Genomic DNA, 21903 nt, shown 5'->3' on the forward strand with positions numbered 1-21903 from the left:
TCTCTTCTCTTCTCTTCTCTTCTCTTCTCTTCTCTTCTCTTCTCTTCTCTTCTCTTCTCTTCTCTTCCCCCTTTCCCCTTCCCCCTTTCCCATACCCCCTTTCCCCTTCCCCCTTTCCCCCTTCCCCCTTTCCCCTTCCCCCTTTCCCCTTCCCCCTTTCCCCTTCCCCCTTTCCCCCTTTCCCCCTTCCCCCTTTCCCCCTTCTCCCTTCCCCCCTTTCCCTTTCCCCCTTTCCCTTTCCCCCTTTCCCCTTCCCTCCCCTTTCCCCTTCCCTCCCCTTTCCCTTTCCCCCTTTCCCTTTCCCCCTTTCCTTCTCCTTTCCTCTTTCTCCTTCCCCTTTCCCCTTTCCCTTTTTCTTTCTCTTTTCTTTGCCTCAGAATTCTTCTTGAGCAGCCCCTCCAGGAGCCCCTGCCTTTGCCCACCCACTGCTGGGCTGCTGCTGAAGGGCTCAGGGCAGGCTGCTCTCTCTCTTTTCCTCTCTGAATTGCACAGCACAGCGTGGAAACCTGCCCCAGTTACACAGCCTGGAATAAAGCTCGAGGGAAAGGCTCAGCTTCCCAAGCTGCTGGCAGGAAGATTTGGGATGCTGGGGACAGCATTTGGAGGTCAGCTAGGTGAAAGTCCTGGCTGGCCCTCTCCCCATTCCTGTGTGCTGGTTCCCTTCCCAGGGTGATGCTCCTGGGCTTGTTTCTGCTTGTGGAGTTGTGGGGCAGGGAGGGGAGAGATGGAAAGGGAAATAGCTGCAGTTTCATCTGCTCCTGCCAGCTAAAGGGGTAGGGGAGTGAGATGGCAGCTCAGATGCCTTCACTGAAGGCAGGAGGTGATGCTCCCAGCCCCCAGGGCTTTTGGGGGCTAACTGAGGCCTTATGGCCAAATCCAGCACCACAGAGTCCCAGAATGGTAGGGTTTGGAAGGGACCTCTGGAGAGCATCGAGTCCAACCCCACCAGGCAGAGCAGGGTATCCTGAGCAGCCTCTGCTCTGCCCCAGGCTGGGGTTGCCCTTGGCTCTGTCCAGGGTGTGGCCAGGCCTCAGAGAGGTATGGACAAGGTGTGAGTCCCCCTGCAGAGCTTCTCTGGGGTACCCTTTGGCCTTAAATAAAGAACCAAGCTGGGAAAAGCACCTCTCAGGGGCAGTTCCTGCCCCCAAAGCTTCGACAGTTTGGGGTCTCCCCTCATGGCAACCACAGGCCCCCAGGAATGGAGGACTTTCCCCATGCACTGCAGCCAAATCAGGCCCAGAGGTTGGCAGCAGCCAAGGAAGTGCCCAGCCAAGGGGGTCCACGGGCAGCAGAGCCCTGGAGGCCTCCCCCTAGCAGGTCCCTCGGTGAGCAGCACCAGAGGGTCCTGGGTTTCCCCCTTCCTTCTCCTTTCAAGCAAACAGGATCCCTGTTCAATGGGAACTGTCCCAGCTGCCTCCCAGCCAGCAGCTCTGCATGGAGGGGTCGGGAAGGGCCATGCCTGAGCATCACCTCCTCTTCCTCTGCTCTGGGCTGCTCCTTCCTCACCCTCACTCCCCCGGCCCAAGGCCATTTGCGGAGGCCGAAGCGGGAGGTTGGAGTCCTGGCTGCTGCTGCTGCTGCTGCTCTTGGACAGGACCCAGCCTGGGAACACAGGGAAAAAAAAAACCCAAAACCCATTTCAGGCACAAGGAGAATGAGGGCAAGGAGTCCCACCGGGCTCACGTGGGTACCAGCATCACCTTTCCTCCCGGCACAGGAGGGGTAGCAGAGTCCCAGCACTGCCGCGGCCATGAGCCCGCCAGAGGCAGCCCCCGGCCAGCCCGGCTGAGGGAGGAAGAGGAGGATGGAGACAGGGGGACCCAGAGCCCCACGTGCTGGAGGAGGATGAGGATGGTGCAGAAGCCGGGTTTGTTGCTCCCTGATTCTTTGCAGCAGCCTTGGGGGCCAGGGGGAGGTTGGGGGGGAGGAGAGGAGGGTTTGGCAGGTGGGCTCGGGGAGGTTGGCCGCTGCCCCTTCTGCTCCCTTGGCTGGCCTTGGGCTGGTGCTGGTGACCAGGGGAGAAGTTCAGGTTGTCCTTGGAGGAAAAGGGAGGGTGAAGCCCTCCTGATCCCCAGGTGTGTGCTGCAAGCAGCCCTGGCTTTGCTGGCAGCCAGAGGGTCCCACTGGCACCCCCCCCCCCCCCCCCCCCCCCCAGGCCTTTGAAGTCTTAATTGCTTTTTGCTGCCAAGCCCCCCGTGACGATGTCCTCACCTGGGCAGGACCCTGTGGTCCATGGCTTGCTGTGAGGTGCCTGGGGGAGCTGGCCCCTTCCCTGCAGTGGCTCTGGCTCAGCACATGAAGCCCCAGGTGGCACCAGGACCCCAAATCCTGGAACTGGGACCCCAAACCCTACTGCCAGGACCCCAAACCCTGCCACCAGGACCCCAAACCCAGGACTGGGACCCTAAACCCTACTGCCAGGACCCCAAACCCTGCCACCAGGACCCCAAACCCAGGACTGGGACCCCAAACCCTACTGCCAGGACCCCAAACCCTGCCACCAGGACCCCAAACCCAGGACTGGGACCCTAAACCCTACTGCCAGGACCCCAAACCCTGCCACTGGGACCCCAAGCCCTGCCACCAGGACCCCAAGCCCTGCCACCAGGACCCCAAGTCCTGCCACTGGGACCCCAAACCCTGGCACTGGGACCCTAAACCCTACTACCAGGACCCCAAACCCTGCCACTGGAACCCCAAACCCTACTCTGCCAGGACCCCAAACACTGGCACTGGGACCCTAAACCCTGCCACCAGGACCCCAAACCCTGCCACCAGGACCTCAAACCCAGGACTGGGACCCTAACCCTACTGCCAAGACCCCAAGCCCTGTCACTGGGACCCTAAACTCTGCCACCAGGACCTCAAGCCCTGCCACTGGGACCCTAAACCCTACTGCCAGGACCCCAAACCCTGGCACTGGGACCCCAAACCCTGGCACTGGGACCCCAAACCCTGGCACTGGGACCCCAAGCCCTGCCACTGGGACCCCAAGCCCTACTCTGCCAGGACCCCAAACCCTGGCACTGGGACCCCAAATCCTGGCACTGGGACCCCAAGCCCTGCCACTGGGACCCTAAACCTTCCTACCAGGACCCCAAACCCTGGCACTGGGACCCCAGACCCTGGCACTGGGACCCCAAGCCCTGCCACTGGCCCTTTTTAGCTGCTGTTGCTGCAAACCCGGGGGATCAATGAAGGTATCCTCTGACCCCATTAGTGCTTTCCTATGGCTTTGCCTTTCTCGGCTCCAGCCGGCAGAGCCTCCCAGGGTTTGCTGCCAGTGCGGATTTTGAGGGGGGGCCAAAGTCATTTCCCTGTCCCTAGGAGCAGACTGAGGTTACAGCGCTGAGCTCCGGAGGCTGGCTCAGGGCGGGGGGGTGGAAGGGGGTCGGAGGGGAGGCTTTGCCTCTATCCCAGCGCTTCTGGGCAGAGCGGGAAAGTTTCGCATCGATCGGGGCTCGAGTTGTCTCGATCGCCTTACCGCCGCCGTAAGCAGCAGCGGGGGGAGCCGCAGGGCGGCCGCTCCCCGCCGGCCCCATCCCGGCGCCGGGAATGCTCGAGGGGAAAGGGATCACCTCCACCCCCCACACACACCTCCCCACACTTCCCTCCACCTCTGCTAGCGCAGGTTAAGCAAAGCCCTTTAACAGCGCTTTTGCCGTCCGTCCGTCCGTCCGTCCGCCCCGCAGCCGCTTCCCCGACGGGCGCCGAACGCTTCGCAGCGGTGAGCGCCCCGCGGAGCCCGGCGGGCAGCGGCTCCCCGAGCCCGCTCCGCATCCCCTTGGCCCCGAATCAGGCTTCAAACCCTTGGAAGTCGAGGGAGGCTCAGCGGCAAGGAAGCCTGGGCCAGCCCCCAGCTCTCGGCAGCTCCCCTCGGGCAGCAGCCTGCACCTCCGCAGAGCTCATCTCACCCCGCCTGGCTTCTCCTCTTCCTACCTGCGCTGGTCTGCGGCAGCTTTTACGGGGGGGCACCTGCTGGGGGACCGCTTGGGCTCCCTCCTAGCGGGGGCTTGCCCTGACTTTGTTATTAAATGCCATCCTGCCCCGGTTAATCCAGAGCTGATTAACTTTGGACTCTGGGGCTGGGCAGCAGAAGGCTTTCATCTGTCTCATGGTGTGTACTCTATGTCCTGGGTGCTCTCTTAATCTGATTTCCACCCCTCCCACCCCCCACCCCCTCCCCCTTAAATATTAAAACAACAACAAAAAATAGGGGTGGAAAAAAAAAAAATCAGAGCTGAGGTCTGCAAAGTTGGGGAAGGACTAAAAGGCTCTGGCTGGGTGCTGCCACGGGGGGGAGGGGGTCAGCAGTAAGGGACCCTTCCCATCCCAGCATCAGGAATCCACTCTGGGGGCTTCCCCTTGTGCAGCTTTCCCCCCAGGGCTCCTGCTTGGCTCTGGAGCTTGCCAGCAGCTCTGGGGAAACTGAGGCCCAGGGGTGGAAGGAGCCCCTTGGAGTCACTGGCAGCTGGTTCAGGATGATCATTTCTTTGCTGGTGTGGGGTTTTTTTTGGGGGGGGAGGGGGTTAGGGACTGGGGGGGGGGTGTTCATCCTGCTCCCCTTTGCCTAAGATGCTCTTTAACTTCTCCTTTTCAAAGCAAAGGTCTCGTGTGGGGGTCTCAGGCTGGGCTGCTGCTGAGCTCTGGGCTCCCTTGGTGCCTGCCATGGGGCAGGAGAACCTCCCTGGCTGCTCTGAGCTCTTCAGCCTCTTCTGGCCCCATTTCCAGCTCTCCTCAGTTCCCACACTGAGGACTGGAGAGGCAGCTTTCCCCAGACTCTTTTCATCCCCTCAAAGGCTCAAAGTAGTCTGTCTTAACTTTTCAATCCCTCCTGAGCTACCAGCATCTCCCTCATGAGCTACCAGCACCTCCTTCATGAGCTACCAGCATCTCCCCTCCTGAGCTACCAGCATCTCCCCTCCTGAGCTACCAGCATCTCCCCTCCTGAGCTACCAGCATCTCCCCTCCTGAGCTACCAGCATCTCCCCTCCTGAGCTACCAGCATCTCCCCTCCTGAGCTACCAGCATCTCCCTCATGAGCTACCAGCATCTCCTTCATGAGCTACCAGCATCTCCCTCATGAGCTACCAGCATCTCCTTCATGAGCTACCAGCATCTCCCTCATGAGCTACCAGCATCTCCCTCATGAGCTACCAGCATCTCCCCTCCTGAGCTACCAGCATCTCCCCTCCTGCTGCTCTCCCCTCACAGCTGCACAGATCTGCCTTGAATCTGAAGAGCTCAGTTTGCTCCAATTCCCCCTCCAAGGAAGAGGATGAGCTGCAAACTCTTCCAGGATCTTCTCCAGCAGCAACCTCAGAAGCTCCTTCTGAGCTTTTTCCTTCCAGGGGACAGTTCCTGCCCTGCTCCCAAGCAGTGGCAAATCCCCCCTCCAACTCCTGAAGCCTCTCAGGATGCTCTGTGCTGGAATCAGAGCTCAGATCCTACAACTGTTTGGGCTGGGAAAGCTTTCTGAGATCCAACCATCAGCCCAACCCCACCATGGCCACCAGACCATGGCCCCAAGTGCCAGAACATCTCCAGGGGTTGGTGACTCCACCACCCCCCTGGGCAGCCTGTTCCAGTTGCTGACCACTCCTCCAATGCAGAAATCTTTCCCAACCTCCAACCTAAGGCACAGTTCCAGGCCATGCTCCTTTAATTCTCACCATCCCCTCCTCCCATTAGCCCCAGAGCCAGGGCAGCCCATCCAGGTGGAACCTGGCCTAGATCCAAGCTGTTGAAGGGTGTTGGGGGTGTGCTTTTGTTTCCTGGAACCCCCCCCCCCCCCCCCCCCCCCCCCCAGATCCAAATCCATCCCTCTCTGGTACTGGGAGGTGTGGGGAGGGTGTGCAAACTGAGGGGCACCTCACACAGGGCTCAGAAATAAGAACCATTCCCCCTCCCCCAGCAGCTGAAGTGGCCACAGAGGTGCTCTGGAGAAAACTCAGCCCCATCTGAGAGCCTCCACTGGACCCCAGCTAATTAATTCTGCTCAGAAAGAGGGGGAGGGAGTGGGGGCTCATTCTGGTGCTTAATTGCTCTGAGCAGGGCCTGGCCCAGGTGCTGCTCTGCAGGAGGTCTCTGTGGGCATCCTTCTGCTGGAGAATTGGATGGAAATCCAATTAAGTGCTGCTGCCTTGGGAGCCAGGAGTGCTGCTGGGGTCTGCAGGACCCCTCGTGTGCTGCCTCCTTGTTCCCACCTTGCTCCCATTCATCTCAGGCCAGAGGAGACCTCATAGAATCCTTCATGGGACCTCAAAGCTCCTCCAGTTCCAGCCCCCCTGCCATGGGCAAGGGACACCTCCCACCAGCCCAGGTTGCTCAAGGCCTCATCCAGCCTGGCCTTAAACAACTTAACCCATCCCAGTGCCTCGTGGTAAAGAGCTGCAGGACCCTCCCTGGTTTCTCCTCCTTGTTCTCATCCTGCTCTGGTTCATCCCATGGCAGCTGAGGCTTGCAGGACCCCTCCTGGCTTCTCCTTCTTGTTCCCACCCTGTCCCAGTTCATCCCATGGCAGCTGAGGCTTGCAGGACCCCTCCTGGTTCTCCTTGTTCTCACCCTGCTCTGGTTCATCCCATAGCAGATGAGGCTTGCAGGACCCCTCCTGGTTCTCCTTGTTCTCACCCTGCTCTGGTTCATCCCATAGCAGCTGAGGACCCCTCCTGGTTCTCCTTGTTCTCACCCTGCTCTGGTTCATCCCATAGCAGCTGAGGCTTGCAGGACCCCTCCTGCCTTCTCCTCCTTGCTCCCATCCTGTTCCAGTTCATCCCATAGCAGCTGAGGCTTGCAGGACCCCTCCTGCCTTCTCCTCCTTGCTCCCATCCTGTTCCAGTTCATCCCATGGCAGCTGAGGCTTGCAGGACCCCTGCTGCCCTCTTCTTGCTCTCACCCTGCTCCAGTCCCTCCCATGTCAGCTCAATGAGTGTGATGAGCTGCTCAGTCCTCTGCCCCTCATGCAGCCAGGAGGCCAAGCAGCAGTTCAGGGACCTGCTGCAAGAGCTGCCCCTCCTTGGCCAGCTGATCTCTCTTCACCCTGGCTGGGTTTGATCTGCCCTCCAGCTCAGAGCTGTGCTGGGCAGAGCCATCCTGTACCAGTGCCTGCATCTCCAGCCCAGATGTAGGGCACCTTTGGGGCTCCAATCCCAGCAAACCCAGCGATGGCAGGAGCCTGGAGCAGGGGATTGGAGGCAAAGAGCTGCAGGGGGAGTGCCTGGAGCAGCCTGGGGGTGGCTAAATCCTTGGGGTGGCTAACTCCTTGGGGGCCAAAAGTGTGTTTGGAGTCACCTTGGCTGAAGGCAGAGGCAGAACTTTCCTGAGGGTGTCCAGGGGGGAGCTGAAATCTCCAGAGGGGGGTGAGTTGTGTAACTGCCCTCTTTTCTTGGAGGCAATGATGTTATTGCAGGAATCTCCCCCAGCTTCCAGCTCCCCCTGGGCCACCACCCTCCTGGCAGCAGGTTCTAGCTGGAGTTGGCTTTCTCAGCCCAGCCCAAGCTCAAGCCCAAGCCATCAGCTCCTGCAGATGCTTTTCACACCCTGGGGTTCCCCTCAGCCACAGATCCTTCCTGTCCAGGTCCCAGGATCCTGCTTAGCACCCATCAGCCACAGATCCTTTCTGCCCAGGTCCCAGGGTGGGATCCTGCTTAGCACCCATCAGCCACAGATCCTTCCTGTCCAGGTCCCAGGATCCTGCTTAGCACCCATCAGCCACAGATCCTTCCTGCCCAGGTCCCAGGGTGGGATCCTGCTTAGCACCCATCAGCCACAGATCCTTCCTGTCCAGGTCCCAGGATCCTGCTTAGCACCCATCAGCCACAGATCCTTCCTGTCCAGGTCCCAGGATCCTGCTTAGCACCCATCAGCCACAGATCCTTCCTGTCCAGGTCCCAGGGTGGGATCCTGCTTAGCACCCATCAGCCACAGATCCTTCCTGTCCAGGTCCCAGGGTGGGATCCTGCTTAGCACCCATCAGCCACAGATCCTTCCTGCCCAGGTCCCAGGATGGGATCCTGCTTAGCACCCATCAGCCACAGATCCTTCCTGTCCAGGTCCCAGGATGGGATCCTGCTTAGCACCCATCAGCCACAGATCCTTCCTGTCCAGGTCCCAGGGTGGGATCCTGCTTAGCACCCATCAGCCACAGATCCTTCCTGTCCAGGTCCCAGGATGGGATCCTGCTTAGCACCCATCAGCCACAGATCCTTCCTGCCCAGGTCCCAGGATGGGATCCTGCTTAGCACCCATCAGCCACAGATCCTTTCTGCCCAGGTCCCAGGGTGGGATCCTGCTTAGCACCCATCAGCCACAGATCCTTCCTGCCCAGGTCCCAGGATGGGATCCTGCTTAGCACCCATCAGCCACAGATCCTTTCTGCCCAGGTCCCAGGGTGGGATCCTGCTTAGCACCCATCAGCCACAGATCCTTCCTGTCCCAGGTCCCAGGATGGGATCCTGCTTAGCACCCATCAGCCACAGATCCTTTCTGCCCAGGTCCCAGGATGGGATCCTGCTTAGCACCCATCAGCCACAGATCCTTCCTGTCCAGGTCCCAGGATGGGATCCTGCTTAGCACCCATCAGCCACAGATCCTTTCTGCCCAGGTCCCAGGATGGGATCCTGCTTAGCACCAAGAAGCTTTGGAGGACCAAAAAGAAAAGGCCAGAAGAGGTCACCTTTTGCCCCCAAACCCCTTTGCCACCAGCACCTGGTGGTCAAAGCCATCCCACAGCTGGGTTTGGAGGGGAGATGGGCATGGGCTGAGGCTGGGTTGAGGTGCCAGGAGCACCTCAAGGTTACTAGGTCCCAAATTACCTCCCTGGGGTGGTTAAGTGGAAGCACTGTGGTCTGTAGGGGTGCAGAGGGGGTGTGAAATGATTCCCCCCATCCTGAAGGGCCTGATCAAAGGGCTGGATGGTGCTGTGTCCTGTTTCCACCAGGAATGGCTGGAGCTGAGTGTGAGGTGCTCCAAGCTGAGGCTGGATTGAGGTGCCAGGAGCACCTCTAGGTCACTAGGTCCCAAATTACCTCCCTGGGGTGGGTAACTCTAAGCACTGTGGTCTGTAGGGGTGCAGAGGGGGGGTGTGAAATGATTCCCATCCACCCTGAAGGGCCTGACCAAAGGGCTGGATGGTGCTGTGTCCTGTTTCCACCAGGAATGGTTGGAGCTGAGTGTGAAGTGCTCCAAGCTGGAGGGTCCTGAGCTTTTCCTCCGGGACAGAGCAGTTTAATTTGCTCATTAACATCACAGAGGGAGAAATAGCTCAGAGGACAGAAAAGGCTGCTGGAGGTGGGGGTGGGTGGAAATCGAGGTGACTGCCTCCCTCAGGAGCAAAGGAACGTCAGCGTGGAGGAATTCAGGCTGGAGCATGTGGGTGGAAATGTGCCACCCCCTCCTCTGCTCCCCCCTACCCCCCCCCAAATGTGGAGGAGGCCTAGGAGGAGATGGAGGAGGTCATAGGATAATTGTTTGGGTTGGTAAAGCCTCCTAAGGTCATCCAGTCCAACCAGCAGCCCAGCACCACCCTGCCCCACAGGGTTCTTGCACACCTCCAGGCATGGGGAGTCCACCACCCCCCTGGGCAGCCTCTGCCAACCCCTAACCACTCTGGCAGCAAAGAGATTCTTCCTCAGCTCCAACTTAACCCTCCCAGGCCAAGGTCCCTTGGGTGAAGGTAGAGGTAGGACTCAGCTCTGTGGGAGGCCACCCACCAGAGATGAAGCCACCCAAGGTGAGGATGCTCACAAGTGCAGCAAGCTCCAGGGAGGGAGGGAGGAAGGCAGGAAGGGAGGAAGGAAGGAAGGAAGGGAGGGAGGGAGGAAGGGAGGAAGGAAGGAAGGGAGGGAGGGAGGGAGGGAAGGGAGAGAGGAAGGGAGGAAGGGAGAGAGGGAGGGAGGGAGGGAGGAAGGAAGGAAGGAAGGAAGGAAGGAAGGAAGGAAGGAAGGAAGGAAGGAAGGAAGGAAGGAAGGAAGGAAGGAAGGAAGGAAGGAAGGAAGGAAGGAAGGAAGGAAGGAAGGAAGGAAGGAAGGAAGGAAGGAAGGAAGGAAGGAAGGAAGGAAGGAAGGAAGGAAGGAAGGAAGGAAGGAAGGAAGGAAGGAAAGGAAGGGAGGAAGGAAGGGAGGGAGGGAAGAAGGGAGGGAGGGAGGAAGGAAGGAAGGAAGGAGGGAGGAAGGGTGGGGGCTAACTCTCCAAATCCAGGGGCTTGTGCCACCCTGCCCAGTCCCAGCCAGCCAGGGCCTACTCTGATGACTTCATTAGTGGAGCTGACAAGCCCAGGGGCACTGGGGCCGAGCCAGAGGCTGGCACCATCCCTCTCTCCCTTGTCCCTCGCTGATGTCCTCCCAAGGGCTATGCTGGCTGCACCTCCTGCAGGGAGGGGTTGGACAGGATGACCTTTGGGGTGTCCCTGCAGGGAGAGGTTGGACAGGATGACCTTTGGGGTGCCCCTGCAGGGAGGGGTTGGACAGGATGACCTTTGGGGTGTCCCTGCAGGGAGGGGTTGGACAGGATGACCTTTGGGGTGTCCCTACAGGGGGGGTTGGACAGGATGACCTTTGAAGTGTCCCTGCAGGGAGGGGTTGGACAGGATGAGCTCTGAGGTGTCCCTGCAGGGGGGGGTTGGACAGGATGACCTTTGGGGTGTCCCTGCAGGGAGGGGTTGGACAGGATGACCTCTGAGGTGTCCCTGCAGGGAGGGGTTGGACAGGATGACCTTTGGGGTGTCCCTGCAGGGAGAGGTTGGACAGGATGACCTTTGGGGTGCCCCTGCAGGGAGAGGTTGGACAGGATGACCTTTGGGGTGTCCCTGCAGGGAGGGGTTGGACAGGATGACCTTTGGGGTGTCCCTGCAGGGAGGGGTTGGACAGGATGACCTTTGGGGTGTCCCTGCAGGGAGAGGTTGGACAGGATGACCTTTGGGGTGCCCCTGCAGGGAGAGGTTGGACAGGATGACCTTTGAGGGTCCAACCTGTGAGTTCCATCTCCCCACGAGGAGCCTCCTCGCCTGCCGCCAACCTCCCTCCTGCTGCCAGCAGCGTGTGGGTCCCTGGCCCCCCTCTCCACCTCCCTCCTGGGGCCCAGCTCAGACCTCAGCACGTCACAGACAGGTCTTGTCCTGGCTGGCCCATCCGGAGCATTATTGGGGATTAAAGGGACGTCCTCCCCTGCCTCCCTCGCCCACGAGCGGGAGGGGGCAGGAGGTGGGCGGCCAAGTCCTCTGTGTGTGTGTGTCCCCCCCCTCAATTCCCCTGGCTGAGTGGGGCACGGGGGTAGGGTCCCGTCCCTTGCACCCCCGCATGCCTCTTTCCCCATGGCCCCCGGGCTGGTGTTAGGGCTGCCGGGGCGGCGGCAGGGGGCCGGCGGGGGCCGGCGGGGCGATGGCAGGGCCGAGGCTCCGCAGCGTGCCGGATCCCGCCGCGGCGCCTGCCAAAGCCCTTCCCCGGCCTGCCGGGCTGCCAATTCCACAGAGACTCAAAGCGAGAGCAGCCTCCTCGATGACATTGCCTGCTTTAGCCCCAAGCAAGGGTATGGCTGCACTTGGCTTGGGTTTCTTTCCCCCCTCTCCTCTGCCTCCTCTTTCCCTGCGCATCCCTGCGTGTGCTTAACGACTCTCTGCCCCGATGCCGGCAGCCCTGGCGCTCCCCTGCCCTGTGCGGGTAAGTCCCGGTAGGGGATGGCGCTGGGGAGGGCAGGGGAAGGAACCAGCTCCGGTTTTCAGCCCAGCAGAAGGGTGGTGGGGAGGGGAGCAAGGGGAAAGAGAAGCTCAGCAGCTGGGATTCGCTGGGAAAGCCTCGGGAATGGTCGTTGATGGTCCCCCGGGGAGAGGTCGCCAGGGATGGGAAGGTGATGGGTGGGAAGCAGAGGGAAATGGCAGGGGAGGGGAAGGGAATGGCAGGGGATGGGTGAGGAGCAGAGGGGGATGGCAGGGAATGGGAGGGAAGGAGAAGGGGATGGCAGGGGATGGGTGAGGAGCAGAGGGGGATGGGAAGGGATGGGTGAGGAGCAGAGGGGAATGGCAGGGGATGGGTGGGAAGCAGAAGGGGATGGCAGGGGAGGGGAAGGGAATGGCAGGGGATGGGTGAGGAGCAGAAGGGAATGGGAAGGGATGGGTGAGGAGCAGAAGGGAATGGGAAGGGATGGGTGAGGAGCAGAAGGGAATGGCAGGGGATGGGTGAGGAGCAGAGGAGGATGGCAGGGGATGGGAAGGGAATGGCAGGGGATGGGTGAGGAACAGAAGGGGATGGCAGAGGATGGGTGAGGAGCAGAGGGGGATGGCAGAGGATGGGTGAGGAGCAGAGGGGGACTGCAGCCAGGGTGCAGAGGGGCAGGTGGAAACCACAGCCCCCTGTTTCCTGCCATGCCACAGGCAAACTCTCCCTGCAAATGACCTTTCTCTTCTGCTCTCTCCCTCCTCTGGGATTTTTTTCCCTGTCATTGTTTTCCCCAGGCAGGGATTTCAGCTGAAGGATATTAGTTAATCAGCTTCTGAGAAGCAGATGTTAGGTGATTTAGGGGGGGGGAAAGACTCAACTTTCTGGTTCAAGCCTCCCCTCTGGAGCTCACTTGCAAAGCTTCAGGAGGTTGCTCTGTGGCTTTGGGCAGTGCCATTTGGTTCTGAGTGGGATGGATGGGGCTGGCCTGGAGGTGTGGGGAGCAATGGGGGGGGAGGGATGGGGCTCCTACCTTCTCCAGTGATGGGGCCAGGCAGATGTCAGCATGTCTGGGGGGGCTTTGAAGGCTGGAAATGGAAAGTGGGAGCCCTGCACCCCTCGGGCAGCTGCCCCAAGGGGTTGAATCACAGCTACAAGGCAGCTTCCCATGGCTCCACTCTCCTCTCCCAGCCCTGACCATGACTTGTGAATTGTCCCCTCTTAAATCTGTGCCTCAGTGTCCTCAGGAAGGATGATGTCAAGGTGGGGGGAGCTCAGTTTGATGTGTTTGAAGGCTTCAAGGTGAAGCTATCTGGGGGCTCCAGGGTTCATTGAGTGGGGACCTCCAGCCCAAGCCCCCTGCCAGAGCAGGGGCAGCCAGGGCAGGTCACCCAGGGCCCCAGCTGAGCCAACCCACACCAACCCTCTCTGGCCTGCTGGGAGAGCTCAGAGGAGCTCAGGAGCTCCTCCAGAGAGTGGCACAGAGTAGGAGCAGCTAAAGCTGGTGGTGAAATTGCTTCTTGAGCTAACCCAGGAGATGATCTTAGTGTTTTGCTTGGTGTTCAGTGCCTGGGTGGCTAAGCTGGGCTGAGCTGAGCTGAGCCACCCCACACCAACCCTCTCTGCCCTGCTGGGAGAGCCCAGAGGAGCTCAGAAGCTCCTCCAGAGAGTGGCACAGAGTAGGAGCAGCTAAAGCTGCTGGTGAAATTGCTTCTTGAGCTAACCCAGGAGATGATCTTAGTGTTTTGGTTGGTGTTCAGTGCTTGGATGGCTGAGCTGAGCTGAGCTGAGCTGAGCTGAGCCACCCCACACCAACTCTCTCTACCCTGCTGGGGGAGCCCAGAGGAGCTCAGGAGCTCCTCCAGAGAGTGACACAGAGTAGGAGCAGCTAAAGCTGGTGGTGAAATTGCTTCTTGAGCCAAGCCAGGAGATGATCTGAGTGTTTTAAGCATTAAGTGAGCTCCACTCCTAATGCTGCACGCTGGCACCACGGGCAAGAATGTTCCCCAGCCCTTGCTTGGTAGGATGGCTTCAGCCCAAGGCTTTGAGGCACAGAGCCCTGGAGCAGGCTGCCCAGATGGGTTGTGGAGTTTCCTTCTCTGGAGATATTCCAAACCCACCTGGATGCATTCCTCTGTGAACTACCTTGGGTGACCCTGCTCTGGCAGGGGGGGTTGGACCCAATGACCTCTGTAGGTCCTTTCCAACCCTCTAATGTACTGTGGTCCCTGTCACCTGAATTTCTAAGGCCAGGCTGGATGCAGCTGCAGTGTGAGGTGTCCCTGCCCATGGCAGGGGAGTTGGTACTGGATGAGCCTCGAGGTCCCTTTCAACCCAAACCATTCAGAGAATCACAGAGCTGTCAGGGCTGGGAGGGAGCTCAAGGCTCAGCCAGCTCCAACCCCACTGCCGTGGGCAGGGACACCTCACACCACAGCAGGTTGCTTAGAGCCTGGCCTTCAAAACCTCCAGGGCTGAGGCTTCCACCACCTCCCTGGGGCAACCTGTGCCAGGCTCTCAGTGTTCTGGGACCACACTGCTGCTGCTTCCTTCCCAGGCATCACTTCTGCCCTGCTGTCCCTAATGGTCCTCTCTAGGTGTCCTCAAGTGAGCAAATCAGCACCACCCCAGCCAGGAGCAGCTTTATAGAACAGCCATGCTCCATGGCCTTTTGAAAGCAAGGAAGCAGGACCTCTGCTGTAGCTCAGAGGGGCACTTGGCCCCAGATCCAGAAGCTCTGCTGAGGGAGGAGCAAGGATATGGATGCTGGCTCGTGTCTGAGGTTTGGCATTTGGGGGTCTTAATGCCAAAGGCAGGAGAGGGAGGGTTCATGGCAAGCTGGGATGTCAACTTCAACTTCTGCAGCAGATTTGGGCTTCTATCTTGTCCTACCCACCCTCACAGATGGGTGAGGCCACTTCTGGGGAGCAGGGGAAGAGAAACTTCAGAGCCCCAGAGGGCTTCAGTTAACTAGGGAGGTTGAGGCAGCAAGTGAAGCTTGGCCCCCATGGGCAGGAGCCCTTCCCAGCACTGGTTGCACAAAGTAAAGCTCATGGTGGAGAACATCCTCACCCCAGCCTGGAGAGCATCCTCACCCCAGCCCAAGGTGGAGAACATCCTCACCCCAGCCTGGAGAGCATCCTCACCCCAGCCCAAGGTGGAGAACATCCTCACCCCAGCCTGGAGAGCATCCTCACCCCAGCCCAAGGTGGAGAACATCCTCACCCCAGCCTGGAGAGCATCCTCACCCCAGCCCAAGGTGGAGAACATCCTCACCATAGCCCATGGTGGAGAACATCCTCACCACAGCCTGGAGAGCATCCTCACCCCAGCCCAGAGAACATCCTCACCCCAGACTGGAGAACATCCTCACCCCAGCCTGTGGTGGAGAACATCCTCACCCCAGCCTGTGGTGGAGAACATCCTCACCCCAGCCTGTGGTGGAGAACATCCTCACCCCATCCTGGAGAGCATCCTCACCCCAGCCCAGAGAACATCCTCACCTCAGCCTGGAGAGCATCCTCACCCCAGCCTGGAGAGCATCCTCACCCCAGCCCAGAGAACATCCTCACCCCAGCCTGGAGAGCATCCTCACCCCAGCCTGGAGAGCATCCTCACCCCAGCCTGGAGAGCATCCTCACCCCAGCCTGGAGAGCATCCTCACCCAGCCTGGAGAGCATCCTCACCCCAGCCCTGCTGCTGCTCCATGCAGATGTGGCCTCAATTGTGTTGCTATTCTTGGCAGCTCAGGGCAGTAGGGTTTGTTCTCTCCCTCTCTCTCAACCTCCTTGCCCTTGGTCATGCAGAGCAGCTCTCCCACCTCCTGCTGTGGCTTCTCCTGGCTGGAGGTTCTGTTTGTTAGGCAAAGAGCTGGAGGGGAAAATGAATCAGGGGAGTGAACTTCCTTGGGAAGGGCATTTGGGGGCAAATCCCTCCAGGGCTTTCCCTGTTAGCAGCTGATTTCTGTTCATGCTTCTCCCTGGGGCAGGAGAGGTCATGTCCCAGCTCCACAGCTTGGCCTCCTCTTTGTCCCCAGCAATGTGCTGGGGACAGTCAGGGGTATTTAGGGGACCTGGTGTCCATTGCTGAGTGCCTGCTGAAGCCAGTCTGGGAGGAAAAAACACCTCTGGCCTGAAAGATGCTCTCCAAGTGACCTGAGGGTTTAGTCTTCATCTTCTTAGATGTTAGGAAGTTGTTCCCCAGGAGGGTGGTGAGAGCCTGGCACAGGTTGCCCAGAGAGATGGTGGAAGCCTCCTGCCTGGAGGTTTTGAAGGCCAGGCTGGCTGTGGCTGTGAGCAACCTGATCTCTGAGGAGACCTAATTGTGGCCTTCCAGGATCTGCAGGGGGCTGCAAGAAAGCTGGGGAGGGACTTTGGAGGGTATCAGGGAGGGACAGGACTGGGGGGATGGAGCAGAACTGGAAGTGTGGAGATTGAGATTGGCTGTGAGGAAGAAGTTGTTGGCCAGGAAGGTGGTGAGAGCCTGGCACAGGCTGCCCAGGGAGGTGGTGGAAGCCTCCTGCCTGGAGGTGTTTGCAGCCAGGCTGGAGGTGGCTGTGAGCAACCTGCTGTGGTGTGAGGTGTCCCTGCCCATGGCAGGGGCTTGGAGCTGCCTGAGCCTGGAGCTCCCTTCCAGCCCTGCCAGCTCTGTGAGTCTGTGATCTGCTGGAGCTGGCTGGAGCTCCTCCTGGGCTTGGAAATGGGGCTGCTTGTGGCACTGCTGGGTGTCCCCTCGTCCCCTGGCAATGTCACCTCAAGCTCAAGGTGTTCAGGAGGGGATTGGATGTGGCCCTTGGAGCCATGGTTTAGTAGTCAGGAGGTGTTGGGTGACAGCTTGGACTTGATGAGCTCTGAGGTCTTTTCCAACCTTGGTGATTCTAAGGCTCTATGCTCCCATGACTAACTAAACCATGGCACCAAGTGCCACGTCCAGACCTCTCCCCAGCCTCGTTGCCCTTCTCTGGCCACGCTGAAGAGTCTCAATGTCCTTCTTAAATTGAGGGGCCCAGAACTGGGCAGGTAGCTGTACAGAGGACAGTTGCAGGCTACTTATTCAACAGAAGCCAAAGCCCTGCTGTGCTACCAACTCCTGCTGCAGAACACAGCACTGGGAGGATGCTGTGAGGAGAATTAACTCCAGCTCAGTCCAGCCCAACACACCTCCCTCTCCCTTCCCTTGCAGCTCAGCCCAGCCCAACACACCTCCCTCTCCCTTCCCTTGCAGCTTAGTCCAGCCCTACCCACCTCCCTCTCCCCTTGCAGCTCAGTCCAGCCCAAGACACCTCTCTCCCTGCCCTTGCAGCTCAGTCCAGCCCTACCAACCTCCCTCTCCCTTCCCTTGCAGCTCAGTCCAGCCCAACACACCTCCCTCTCCCTTCCCTTGCAGCTCAGTCCAGCCCAACACACCTCCCTCTCCCTTCCCTTGCAGCTCAGTCCAGCCCTACCCACCTCCCTCTCCCTTCCCTTGCAGCTCAGTCCAGCCCAACACACCTCCCTCTCCCTTCCCTTGCAGCTCAGTCCAGCCCAACACACCTCCCTCTCCCTTCCCTTGCAGCTCAGCCCAGCCCAACACACCTCCCTCTCCCTTCCCTTGCAGCTCAGTCCAGCCCAATCCACCTCCCTCTCCCCTTGCAGCTCAGTCCAGCCCTACCCACCTCCCTCTCCCTGCCCTTGCAGCTCAGTCCAGCCCAACACATCTCCCTCTCCCTGCCCTTGCAGCTCAGCCCAGCCCAACACACTTCCCTCTCCCTTCCCTTGCAGCTCAGCCCAGCCCAACACACTTCCCTCTCCCTTCCCTTGCAGCTCAGTCCAGCCCTACCCACCTCCCTCCCTCTCCCCTTGCAGCTCAGCCCAGCCCAACACACTTCCCTCTCCCTTCCCTTGCAGCTCAGTCCAGCCCAATCCACCTCCCTCTCCCTGCCCTTGCAGCTCAGTCCAGCCCAAGACACCTCCCTCTCCCTGCCCTTGCAGCTTAGTCCAGCCCTACCCACCTCCCTCTCCCTTCCCTTGCAGTTCAGTCCAGCCCTACCCACCTCCCTCTCCCCTTGCAGCTCAGTCCAGCCCTACCCACCTCCCTCTCCCTTCCCTTGCAGTTCAGTCCAGCCTTACCCACCTCCCTCTCCCTGCCCTTGCAGCTCAGCCCAGCCCAACACACCTCCCTCTCCCCTTGCAGCTCAGTCCAGCCCAAGACACCTCTCTCCCTGCCCTTGCAGCTCAGCCCAGCCCAATCCACCTCCCTCTCCCTTCCCTTGCAGCTCAGTCCAGCCCAAGACACCTCTCTCCCTTCCCTTGCAGCTCAGTCCAGCCCTACCCACCTCCCTCTCCCTTCCCTTGCAGCTCAGTCCAGCCCAATCCACCTCCCTCTCCCCTTGCAGCTCAGTCCAGCCCTACCCACCTCCCTCTCCCTTCCCTCGCAGAGCCTCCTAGCGCGGGACAGCGGCGAGCCGGCCGGCGCCCGAGCCGGGGACCTGCGCGGCTGATCTGATCGGTGTATGATGGACCTGGCCCCTTGGAAGGAGATGGAGGTGGCTCTGGTGAGCTTCGACAACGCCGATCAGATCGTGGAGGACCCCACGTACCCCAACGAGCTCAGCCCCGCCGGGCCGGCGCGGAAGGGCCACCCCGGCTGCGCCAACCTCCTCTCCAACCTGCGGATCCTCATCAACAGCGAGAACGCCAACAATGAGACCCTCTTCTCCCGCTTCCCCCCCGAGTTCGGCGACCACCTGCTGGGGGAGCGGGGGGGCATGGAGGAGGGCGACCAGCGCGTCATCATCAACATCGCCGGGCTGCGCTTCGAGACGCGGCTCAAGACCCTCAACCAGTTCCCCGAGACCCTGCTGGGGGACCCCGAGAAGAGGATGCGCTACTTCGACTCCATGAGGAACGAGTACTTCTTCGACCGCAACCGGCCCAGCTTCGACGGCATCCTCTACTACTACCAGTCCGGGGGCAAGATCCGGCGCCCGGCCAACGTCCCCATCGACGTCTTCGCCGACGAGATCACCTTCTACGAGCTGGGCGACGAAGCCATGGACCAGTTCCGGGAGGACGAAGGGTTCATCAAGGACCCCGAGACCCTCTTGCCCACCAATGACTTTCACAGGCAGTTCTGGCTGCTCTTCGAGTACCCCGAGAGCTCCAGCGCGGCCCGGGGCGTGGCTTTGGTCTCCGTGCTGGTCATCGTCATCTCCATCATCATCTTCTGCATGGAGACCTTGCCGGAGTTCCGGGAGGAAAGGGAGTTCCGGTCGGCCCAGGAGCTCTCCGGGAACCTGACGGACACCCTGCTGGCCCACAGCACCTTCACGGACCCCTTCTTCGTCATCGAGACCGCCTGCATCGTCTGGTTCTCCTTCGAGCTCTTCGTCCGCTTCGTCGTCTGCCCCAGCAAGACGGAGTTCTTCCGGAACATCATGAACATCATCGACATCGTCTCCATCATCCCCTACTTCGTCACCCTCACCACCGAGCTCATCCAGCAGAGCGAGCTCAACGGCCAGCAGAACATGTCCCTGGCCATCCTGCGCATCATCCGCCTGGTGCGGGTCTTCCGCATCTTCAAGCTCTCCCGGCACTCCAAGGGGCTGCAGATCCTGGGCCAGACCCTCAAGGCCAGCATGCGGGAGCTGGGCCTGCTCATCTTCTTCCTCTTCATCGGCGTCATCCTCTTCTCCAGCGCCGTCTACTTCGCCGAGGTGGACGAGCCCCAGTCGCACTTCTCCAGCATCCCCGACGGCTTCTGGTGGGCCGTGGTGACCATGACCACGGTGGGCTACGGGGACATGTGTCCCACCACCCTGGGGGGCAAGATCGTGGGGACCCTGTGCGCCATCGCGGGGGTGCTGACCATCGCCCTGCCCGTCCCGGTCATCGTCTCCAACTTCAACTACTTCTACCACCGGGAGACGGAGAACGAGGAGAAGCAAATGCTGCCGGGGGAGGTGGAGAGGATCCTCACCAGCGTGGTCACAGGCACGGGCAGCATGGAGTCCCTCAACAAGACCAACGGAGGCTACCCACGGGACAAGGCCAAGAAGTGATAGGGGGGGCAGGCCGTGGAGGCAGGGACTGGCTCGGCTTGGCTGGGGCTCAAACATCTGCACGCTCTGAGCTGGGATTTCTTTTGACACCAAATCTGCTGCTGCTTTGGGGTTGGGGTTTGGGGCTTCTTTTGGGGGGGTTTGGTTTGGTTTACTTTGGTTTGGTTCCGTTTTGGTTTGTTTGGTGTTTTGTTTTGTTTTCATTTGCTTTGGTTTGGTTTGGTTTGGGTTTGGGTTTGGTTTAGTTTCATTTGATTGCTTTTGTTTTGTTTAGCTTTTGGTTTGGTTTGCTTTGGGTTTGGTTTGGTTTGGGGTTGGGTTTGGTTTGGTTTCATTTGATTGCTTTTGTTTTGTTTAGCTTTTGGTTTGGTTTGGTTTGGGTTTGGTTTGGTTTCATTTGATTGCTTTTGTTTTGTTTAGCTTTTGCTTTGGTTTGGTTTGGTTTTGGGTTTGGGTTTGAGTTTGGATTGATTTGTTTTGATGGGGTTGGGTTGGGTTTGATTTGCTGTTGGTTTTGAATTTGGTTTTGGGGTTGGGTTGGGTTTGGGTTTGGTTGTGGGTTTGGTTTGGGTTGGCTTTGGGTTTGGTTTGGTCTTGGGTTTGGGTTGCTTATGGTTTTGGTTTGGTTGGGTTTCTTTCATTTGGTTTGGTTTGGTTTTGGTTTTGTTGGGTTTGCTTTGGGTTTGGTTTGGTCTTGGGTTTGATTTCGTTTTGGTTTGGGATTTGTTTTGGTTTGGGGGGCTTGGGTTTGGTTTGGCTTTGGTTTAGTCTTGGTTTTGGTTTGGTTTGGTTTTTTGTTTGGGTTTTTTTCATTTGGTTTGGTTTTGGTTTTGTTGGGTTTGGTTTGGTTTTGGTTTGGTTTTGGTTTGGTTTTGGTTTGGATTGGGTATGGTTTGGTTATGTTTTTTGTTTGTTTGGGTTTCTTTCATTTGCTTTGGTTTGGTCTTGGTTTTGTTGGGTTTGGTTTTGGTTTCCTTTGGTTTTGGTTTGGCTTTGGTTTGGTCTTGGTTTTGGTTTGGCTTTGATTTGGTCTTGGGTTTGGTTGGGTTTGGGTTTGGTTTTGTTGGGTTTGGTTTTGATTTGGCTTTGGTTTGGTCTTGGGTTTGGTTTGGTTTTGGTTTTGGTTTGGTTTTGGTTTGGCTTTGGTTTGGTCTTGGGTTTGGTTTGGTTTTGATTTGGTCTTGGTTTTGGTTTGGTTTTGGTTTTGTTGGGTTTGGTTTTGGTTTGCTTTGGGTTTGGTTTGGCTTTGGTTTGGTTTTGGTTTTGTCTTGGTTTGGTTTTTTGTTTTGCTTTGGTCTTTTTTGCATTTGGTTTGGTTTTGGTTTGGTTTTGGTTTGGTTTGGCTTTGCTTTGGCTTTGCTTTGGTTTGGGTTTTGTTTTGTTTTGGGTTTGTTTCATTTGGTTTGGTTTGGTTTGGGTTGGGTTTGTTTTTTGTTTTGTTTTGGTTTGGTTTCATTTGGTTTGGTTTGGTTTCCATTTGCTTTGGTTCAGGGTTCGGGTTTGGTTTGGACTTTTGGGTTGGGGTTGGGGTTTTTTTTTGCTTGCTGGTTTTGTGCTTTTGTTTGGTTGGAGGTTTTTGGTTGGGTTTGGTTTGATTTGGGGTTTTTTTTTGTTTGTTTGCTTTATTTTCTTTCTTTTGTTTATTTTTTTTTCTCTTAGCCATCTTCCAATCTCTGAGTTCCTGCAGCTACTCAAATAAAGACCATTTCTTATCTCACTCCCTGGCCCAGCAGCCTGCTGAGCTGTCTTCCCTCTTCTCTGATGCTCCTCTGCTTGACATCCAGCATCTGGCCATGGAGTCAGGGTGGACTTCCTCACACACAGAGACTTCCCCCAGCTGTTGAATAAGGGTGGGGGATAAAAAAGGGCAGAGTGATGTGAGATGCTTTGCTTGGTGGTACCCAGCTGCCCAGGGTGGTTGGAGCCAGGTGGGGGTTGGGCTCTTCTCCCAGGCAAGCAGCAGCAGAACAAGAGGACACAGTCTCAAGCTGTGCCAGGGGAGGTTTAGGCTGGAGGGGAGGAGAAAGTTCTTCCCAGAGAGAGCTGTGAGCCATTGGGATGTGCTGCCCAGGGAGGTGGTGGAGTCCCCATGCCTGGAGGTGTTCAGGGGGGGATTGGATGTGGCACCCAACACCTCCTGACTACTAAACCATGGCCCCAAGTGCCACATCCAATCCCCCCCTGAACACCTCCAGGCATGGGGACTCCACCACC

General features: G+C 58.6%; 1 protein-coding gene across 1 annotated transcript; it reads left to right on the forward strand.

Moving 5' to 3' along the window:
- The first annotated feature begins 1731 nt into the window (after positions 1–1731).
- On the forward strand, positions 1732–19689 carry KCNA10 (potassium voltage-gated channel subfamily A member 10). The gene is made up of 2 exons (XM_009896017.2): positions 1732–1867; positions 18064–19689. Exon 2 carries the CDS (start codon positions 18139–18141, stop codon positions 19687–19689), a length of 1551 nt encoding a protein of 516 aa, XP_009894319.2. The 5' UTR covers positions 1732–1867; positions 18064–18138.
- Positions 19690–21903: the final 2214 nt, after the last annotated feature.

This window comes from Dryobates pubescens, chromosome 35 (genome assembly GCF_014839835.1).
Source record: "Dryobates pubescens isolate bDryPub1 chromosome 35, bDryPub1.pri, whole genome shotgun sequence".
Classification (NCBI taxonomy): Eukaryota; Metazoa; Chordata; class Aves; order Piciformes; family Picidae; genus Dryobates; species Dryobates pubescens.